Raw genomic sequence first — 9311 nt, forward strand, 5'->3', positions numbered from 1 at the left:
GGGATTGATATGGTCATCGATTCGATCTTCAAATTATTTTGAAGTTCACAATGGTTTTTGGCATCTTTCTCTAATGTTTTTTTTTCATGGTTACATGAATTTTTTGGTCTTCTCACACCACTCACCGTCTATTGTATTTCTCATTGTAGTTAAGGTATGTATATCCCTCCAATCTTTTTTCAAGTTGTTGCAATATTTATAATTGAGTGATCATTTAAATAGTTGTAGCTATTAAAAATGTTTATTACTTTAAAATAGTCACAAGATTCAATAATAAATTATAAAGGAAGTAGTACAAAATTACTTTAAAAGGAAGGTGGTATCTACAATTTCCTCATCCCCTCCAAAATGAAGGCTTTCATCATGCTTCCCCTTCTCATGAAAGCCATTTCCTCTCTCTTAGTCTTTCTTTCTTTTCTCAAACCAACCCTGTCCACAGTTGGAATCAACCTTGTCTCTAATATCTGCCTAGGAGGAAACTCTAGTCAGATAAACAGTCTCTACCAACCTAACTTGAATCTCACCCTCACCAATCTCTCCTCACAAGCATCAAACCGTGGTTTCTACAACTTCACATTTGGCTCTGGCTCCGATCAAGTCTATGCACTCTACCTCTGTCGAGGCGACGTTAATCCCCGAGTTTGTCAATCATGTATTGTTGCCGCCTCAAATCTCCTCACACAACAATGCCCGAACAACAAATCAGCCATCGTTTGGTATAAAGAATGCATGCTTCGTTATTCGAATACCACCATATTCTCAATTGAAGCAGACTGGCCCGCGAGTTACCAATGGAGCCTTGCCAATGTTTCAAATCCTACCCAATTCAATCAGGTAACATTACAACAAATCTGAGATTTACCGACGCATAAAAAGCATTTACCGGCGCATATTGACAAGAACATTTAGCGACGCTAAAGTTTTTATTATTATTTTAGTAAATACTTTTGCTAAAAGTTTAATAGCATGGTGACATATTAACTTTACTCATTAACTCTCAAGGCCTCTGTTGATTCGATCTTATGATTTTAATGTTGATTCACTAATATTAAAGAGAGCAATATTGACAAAAATTAGCGACGGTTTCATTATTCTTCGCTATTGGATAAAAACTAAACTAAAATATTAATGAAAGAGAGAAATGGCGACAGAAAATACTTTGAACCATCGCTATTGATCTTATTTTCACTAGTGATTCTTTGTTTCTCTTCAGTTCTTGTTTTCTTTGATAATTTGTGTTATGTATTCTTACTGTGATTTGTAGCTATCTTTCGTGTTCTTCTATCTAACCAAAGTTATTTTTGAATAATAAAAAAAGGTTTTTTCGGATACACTGAATGGGTTGATCAAGAAAGCAGTCAACAACATAACCACACCTGCTTATTTCCAAACTGGGGAGGCAAAGATTTCTATTTTACAGACCTTGTATAGCCTGGTCCAATGCACGCCCGATATTACATCGTCTGAATGTAACCGGTGCTTGCAAGTCGCGCTAAATGATTATCAAACGTGTTGTTCGGGAGGGAGTCAATGGGCAGTTATTTTCCGGGCAAGCTGTGAACTTATGTATGAACTCGCTCCTTTCTACAACATGGATTCTCAGTCAACTCCTTCTCCGCCACCTTCTACTTCTCTTGCAGCAACTCCACCTACCGTAAATAATACTAATAATGGATCGGGAAAAGGGAAGATCTCCATTCTTCCAGTGATCATAGTAGTATCCGTCGTTGTTGTGGTATTGCTTCTTTCAATCTTCTCAATTTGTCTCTATAAAAGGAAAGTAACTAAACCACAAGTCGGTGGTTATGGTAATCCTCAAGGTGAAAATTCATTTAAATCAACCTTGATACATCGGGTAATCGCTTGAATCTTACTATCAAGTTTTTTTGTGGAGTTGTATCAGATGGTGATGATATAGCTAACGTTGAATCACTTCAGTACGATTTTAAAATTATCAAAGCAGCCACCCAAAACTTTTCAGCTGCTAATAAACTTGGGGAGGGTGGATTTGGTATTGTCTATAAGGTATGATTGTTAAGTTTCATGGTCAAATTGTATAAATTATAATTACTATATAGTTTTAAGAATAATCATTAATTCATTTTAATGTTCTAATAGGGGATGTTGCCTAATGGTCAAGAAATTGCTGTCAAGAGGCTATCTGATAGCTCTGGACAAGGAGATCAAGAATTCAAGAATGAGATGGTTTTGGTTGCTAGGTTACAACATCGAAATCTCGTTAGGCTTTTGGGATTTTGTATTAAAGGGCAAGAGAAGATTTTAGTTTACGAGTTTGTCCCGAATACGAGTCTCGATCGCTTTCTATTTGGTACATACATATGTGTTAGACTAATTTATAAGTGCTTTTTTCTATATAATTATGAGTATTTATTCATCATTTGTGAAGTTGATTTTAGTTTACTAATCTACCTACAGATACAAAGAAGCGAGGACTTTTGGATTGGGAGACGCGGTTTAGGATTATAAAGGGAATCGCCAGAGGACTATTGTATCTTCATGAAGATTCCCGACTCAAAATTATTCATAGGGATCTTAAATCTAGTAACATATTGTTAGATGGTGAAATGAACCCCAAAATTGCAGATTTTGGTATGGCTAGACTTGTGGACATAAATCAAACTCAAGGCAATACGAGTAGAATCGTCGGAACATAGTAAAGAATACATTGATTTTTAGATGCAGCAAGTTGGGATGCAATTCAATATATTTTTGACTTAGTAATATTTTATTTCAGCGGATATATGGCACCAGAGTATCATTTGAGGGGTTTTTTCTCCATTAAGTCCGACGTTTACAGTTTTGGTGTCATATTACTAGAGATTGTGAACGGACAGAGAAACTACGCATATCAATCGGAATGCAATCAAGATCTTCCACGCTATGTAAGTCTTATTGAGTTACATATGAACATTTGTTTGATTTCTTATACCTAAAAATTAAGACTAAATCACAAATTCAGTGTCAACAAAATTTCTTTGCAAATTGTAACCGAATCTTTTCAGGCGTGGCAAAAATGGAACAATGGAATGTTCCAAGATCTGATAGACCCGGAACTTGGTTACAATATTTCAATGGAGGAAGTGAAAAGATGCATTCAGATTGGTTTGATATGCGTTCAGGAGGACTCGGATGCGAGACCAACTATGGCTTCTGTTATTCACATGCTCGGTAGCAACTCACAAAGGTTATCATTACCTAAAGCACCCGCCTTATTCAACTATAACAATGGTCAGTCAAATACGGAATCAATTTCACGAAATAATGAACGCATATATACAAGTGGAAGCAAGTCTTACATGTGGTCAAATGAGGTTCATGGCTTGTACCCTAGATAAATAAAGTTTTTGATTCAATTTGCATATTGTTGGTGTGATATATGTTGCTTGATTAAAATAAATTATATGTCGCTTGTACTTTTATATGGATTGATTTATTGTACTTTTGTTGGGGAAAGGATTTGGAAAAAAAAGTATGACAATTTTTGTTGTTAAAAGATGGTTTATGTAAAAATATTCTATTTTAGAAAAACATAATTGCAATGATTTAATACAGCCTTTCTCGGTACAAAGAATCTATGGAGGAAAAGAAATAAAGTTGATGAAGATATAGCTACGTATAATATAGCGTCGGTATATGCGCAGGTAATAGTAAAAGATAGCTTTTTTATCGACGGATGAAAACGCGTTGCAGATTCTTATTTCCGTACTTTTCTTGTCTATTTGGTAACCATGGAGTTTAAATTGGGTCGAATTCTAATTTCTAGGTTTGGTAATGTATTTATGATTAGAAATAGAATTCGAATAAAATTTAAACTAATGTATTTTTATAATTCTCAATTTCATTATTTTTGTTCCGAATTATAATTTCAAATTTATTTTATATTCTTTCTAAACAAAAATATATTATTATTTTATCATTTACAACATGATTAAAGTGTTAGACCGATAAATTTTATTTTTAATTTAGAAATTTAAATCTCGAACCGATATATATTTTTAAAAATTTTAGTAAGTTAACATTTTGAATTAATATTTTTTTAACTAATCGTTATTTTCTTTGGTTGAGTAAATTAACAACTGATATTTTTTTCTTTATAAAAATCGACTTCTAAACAAAAACTTTTGAAACTTGATATATCAAAATAGGTTGTATATTCCGTGCATTTGCACGAGTAATAATATAAAAAATCAAAAAATATTACGGTAAAATTTTTATAGACGGATCAACCCACAATCCGACCCAAGTATCCATTTACTCTCACATATATCCAAATTAACCACAGCTCTCGACCCAGCAATCCGGACACTTTAAAAATTAAGCATCATTATATATATATAGATTAGTTAGTTAAAAAGTTGAACTTATATTGTTAAAATGTCACGCGTTTATCAAATTTTGGGTTGAATTAAAAATATAAAGTGTTATTAGCTTACTTGGTTAAAAGGTTGTACTTGTTTTGTTAGGTTGCAAGATCGAACCATACCTGTAGTATTTTTAATTTTATTTTTAGCCGTTTTAAGTTTATGGGCGGGTCAACCCACAATCCGACCCAAATATCCATTCACTCTCACATATATCCAAATTAACCACAGCTCTCAACCCGACAATCCGGACACTTTAAAAATTAAGCATCATTATATATATATAGATATCAATAATATAGATAATATATATTCAATTATTTTTATTGAAATTGGAATTGAATTTTAATTCTAATTTTTTTTTACACATAAGAATTAAATTATAATTCAATTTCAATTATTTTGGGATGGAATTAAAAATTTTAGTTCTATTTATGAACCTAAATGAACTTATGGCTAGATCATGTTATTTATTTTAATTAGTTTTTAATAAATTTGAATTTATGTTCTTTTAATATGATTATTTTTATCGATTAAACTATTATATCAAGTTGTTTTTAATTAATAATACAAATGAATATTAAAACCATAATTGGATAAATAACAAATTTAGGATTCTCGTAAAACTCTCCTAATTTTTCATGAATTATGTCATGGTGAGAGGTAAAAACATGAACATGGTTGGTGTCCCTGAGCAGAATCGACAGCCGCATCAACAATCAATCATTCAGCTCCACCTATAGTGATCAAATTGATGTTATCTCACAACTTGAAAATCTTTTATATTATATTGAACTAATGGAGATAATCAAAAAATGAATAAAACTGAGAAAAGATACTAAGGAGAAGAGAATGATCTTCAGAAGACACATAAATCCTAGTGACTCAAGCTAGAGGATTCGAAAACATTGACAATCCATCAAACAGCCGCTTTATCGGGATGGATAATAGCCAACTTCGAGTTCTCCTTGGTCTCCATTGCTTTTGATTTGTCGATCAACTCTAATAGTTATTAGAGAAGACGGTTAACGAAGGCCTTCGGTCAGAATAAGACCCTCACGGATCAAACTATTACACAGTAAGATACAAAAAAAAATAAACTAATCACAATTTTGGTGTGTCTTGTTTGTAAGGGCATAGCTACGATTTGAAATTTATGTAGGCTAAAAAATTTTCACAGAATTTATCCGAACTAGAATGAGAATAATATCAAGCAAACAAATAAAATAAACTTGTTTATTGTCACAACTCTCTTTTAGTGACGGAAAATATATCAATAACGATAATATTTTTCATTCGTTATTGTCATATTTAGACAAAAATATTATGGGCAACCCGTTACCGCCGAAATAGCCTTTTACATATCCACCCGTGTAATTGTTTGATTGAGAATCGGAGAAGCAACAGGTGACACAGTGAAGCAATTGGAGAAAAAGAGGGGAACAAATATTGAAGAGATTTATGAGTTGGGTTGAAAGCTTGAAAATGTTGACGGTACAAAAATTTATATATTCTAGCCGAGAGAGGGTCTTTTGACCTCGACCGATAAAAATGAACTTCAGGCCTAAGACTCTAGTCATAAGGTCTGTTTGGTTCCACTAAACATAATTAATTTAAAAGATTATTTATTTTAAAACAGAATCGTCATTTGATTTTTGAAAATCAATAAAAGTGGGCATTTACATATACAAACATATTGATCAGAGTTTTTTTTTTTAATTCGTAGTTTGGAGATACTCGGAAAAGGGTTTTCGCGCTGTATCCTCCCTACCCGTTTTTAAAAATGGTCTCTACTTATAAAATTAACTTTTAAAAATCGGTTGTATAAAGTTTGAGTTTTTACCGTTTAATCTTCAAGTCCTAGTTATTTTCTAGGTTTAGCGTTACTTAAAATATTGAAACACCAATATTTAAATATTGGTACATGTTGAGGATGATAACTAGGGGGAAAATACCTAAAGAATATCAGTCATTTTTAAAAGTATTAGGGTTTAGAAATAAACACCAAACAGTCCTTTATTGAAATATTTTTGTAAAAATGTCCCAAAATATTTAAAATGCATTTTCTATTTTTTCGATATTTTTAGAAAATGATTTTGAGTCTCAAAATTATAAAAATAATTTTGAATTTTGAAAAGTTTAATTTAAACTAAAGGATTTTCTAAACAAATCATATTATCATAAGTTCCCTGATTATTTAAGATTAACCCAAAAATTAATTATTTTAATTAGTTTCAAAAGATGTCAGGAATCAGCGGCATCTTTTAAAATTAATGTTTTATTTTAAAAGAAAATTCCTAACACGCAAACTGAGGTTGGAATTCTCGAACCTCGAACTTTTTCCAAAATGGAACCGAAGGGTTTTTCTGGGATTTACAAAATTATATGCACCAGATGACTACGATCATTAAATGTTCGACGGTTATTTTCAGTTAGACGATCCACCAAAAATAATTGAGATGGTTACCCAATAATTTATGTTTGTCATATCAGCTGTCTCAATTTAAACTTCGCAGGAACTATTCGATGACTCGTGTATCATCTAGTGAATCTCAACCATTCTCAATAAAAGACTTCAAATATCTATTACCCTTGACAATATAAAAGTATGTGATTCGTCGATTTCATCTCCATCTAATACATACAATAACGACTTCCCATAATACAATATTTTCATGCAATGAATAACGCTTCATCAAAAGAATGAAATCATGGATAAAAATTTGACACCTAAAATTTCTCCCAATAAAATTTCTACAAAATAAGTTTAAAGAACTAATTATAGAAATGCCTATAATAAAACTATCAATGTTTTATCAATGCATAGCGTCCTATTTAGATGTAGGCACTTGCATGCGTCCTACAATAAATAAAACCATGTTGTGAGAAACTCTTCTTATTATTTATTCTTCTTCTATAATTCGACTAACAAAATCACCTGAATTAAGGATCAAACATAATATAAGTTAATTATACCAATTAAATCAATTGTATGTTTATTTAGAATTGACTATGCTATTGGGAGTTATATCACTAAATAATTAGTAGCAAGCCAAGAAAGAGGGAGTTGTCAACCTTCAACCAAAAAAAAAATTCTAACTTTGAATAACTAGTATTCCAAATGTGGAATGATATAGAGAGCGACGAAGGGGTAGCGACTTCCCACCTGCAGCGACCGTGGAAAAAAAAAGTCAAGGTGGATGAGAGAGAACAAAAATAATAATGGCGCGCTTTTCTTCTATTTTTATCAAATCATAGCAAGACTATGATCAAATCATAACTTTCTCCTATTAAAAATAGCTCAAAAGTACGAGCTTTAAATTTCTCTCTCAATGAGAAACTCAAATCGAAGCAGACGATGACCTAGAAGATGAATATTGCGAAGAAGACCATCGTAAGTCCACTGCGAAGTCCATTGTGGAGAAGACGACTATCGCGAACAAGACGACTATGATGAAGACGACCACCGAATTAAAATGTAATGGTTTTTACTTAAACTCATGTTTTTTTGTAATATTGGTCTGTTTGGGACGTAAACGAAATGGTCTAGAACATGGCCACGTTGGGAACAAATTGGTCCAGAACATGTCAATGTTTTAGACTATTTCGTCCTCAACATGTCCATGTTCAGGACCAATATTCCCGAACATGATCATATTCTAGACCATTTTGTCCCCAACATGACCATGTTCAGGACCTATATTTCCAAACATGACCATGTTCGGGACCATTTCTTCTCGAACATTATCATGTTCAGGACCATTTCTTCCCGAACATGACCATGTTCAGGACCATTTCTTCCTGAACATGACCATGTTTAGGACCATTTCGTCCCCAACATGACCATATTTAGGAGCATTTCGTCCCCAACATGGCCATGTTCTAGACCATTTCGTCGAGACATTATTCTTTTTCTTAATATAGTTTCTCTCTTATTCTTCAGCTTCATGGATCCCGAAGTTGAAATACACGATGTTCAAATCCATAGAATTAGAATGACTTTTACTTCCGGAAAGGAGCTTCGCAAATTTTATAACGTTTATGTCCAATCAAAGGATTTTGGCATTTCTAATCTAGGAGCAAGGAACGATGAAGATGGAAAACAAAATTGGTTCTCCATTGCTTGTGCCAAAAGTGGTGCATGTTCTACGAAGGGGAAACATTTTGCAATGTACTTTCCACCAAGACAAAGTGTAAGGCTAAGATAAATGTTGCAGTTCAGAATGAAAATGTTGTTGAGATAACTAGTATCTTCCATGACCATAACCATATCTTGAGTCCTAGAAAGTCGAGACATCTTAGATCTCACAAGATTCTAGATCCAAGTGCAAAGAGAATATTGGATTTAAACGACAAAACTGGAATTACTTTGTCAAAAATATATCAATCACTTGTAGTTGAAGCTGGTGGATATGATAGTAAAAAAATACCCTATAGCGACCGATAAACCAATCGGTATTAACTTCCAAACCGATCGTTATAGGCCTCTCTCAATCGATAGAAGTCTTCTCGTTGTTGTCTTAATTGGCAACGGCGATTGGTAGATGACCAATCGCTATAGGCTTATAACGATTGGTCTAATAACCAATAGATATTACCTAAATCATGTAGAGATTGGTTTAATAACCAATAGTTATTACCTAAATCATGTAGCGATTGGTCTAATAACCAATATATATTACCTAAAGCTCTATAGCAATTAGTTAAACAACCAATCGTTATAGACTAATGGGGAAATGACGATTGGTTGTTATATAATGTTTGCGTAGTAGTAATTGGTTAATAAACCAGTCGTTACATGCTAATATAAAAATATATTTAATTTAATAATATTACAATACCTAATATAAAACCTAAAATTTAACTATAATCATAATTAAACCATAAACACCAAACCCTAAATTGAACCAAAATCATAACCAATGTTAT

General features: G+C 32.5%; 1 protein-coding gene across 1 annotated transcript; it reads left to right on the forward strand.

Annotated features, from left to right (window-relative positions):
• Positions 1–348: 348 nt before the first annotated feature.
• Positions 349–8590, forward strand: LOC124943186 (cysteine-rich receptor-like protein kinase 15). Its single transcript, XM_047483736.1, has 8 exons — positions 349–834; positions 1319–1799; positions 1904–2025; positions 2119–2329; positions 2437–2674; positions 2756–2903; positions 3024–3343; positions 8326–8590. The coding sequence occupies exons 1-8, from the start codon at positions 349–351 to the stop codon at positions 8588–8590; spliced, it is 2271 nt and encodes a 756-aa protein (XP_047339692.1).
• Positions 8591–9311: the final 721 nt, after the last annotated feature.

Source organism: Impatiens glandulifera, chromosome 6, assembly GCF_907164915.1.
Source record: "Impatiens glandulifera chromosome 6, dImpGla2.1, whole genome shotgun sequence".
NCBI lineage: Eukaryota > Viridiplantae > Streptophyta > Magnoliopsida > Ericales > Balsaminaceae > Impatiens > Impatiens glandulifera.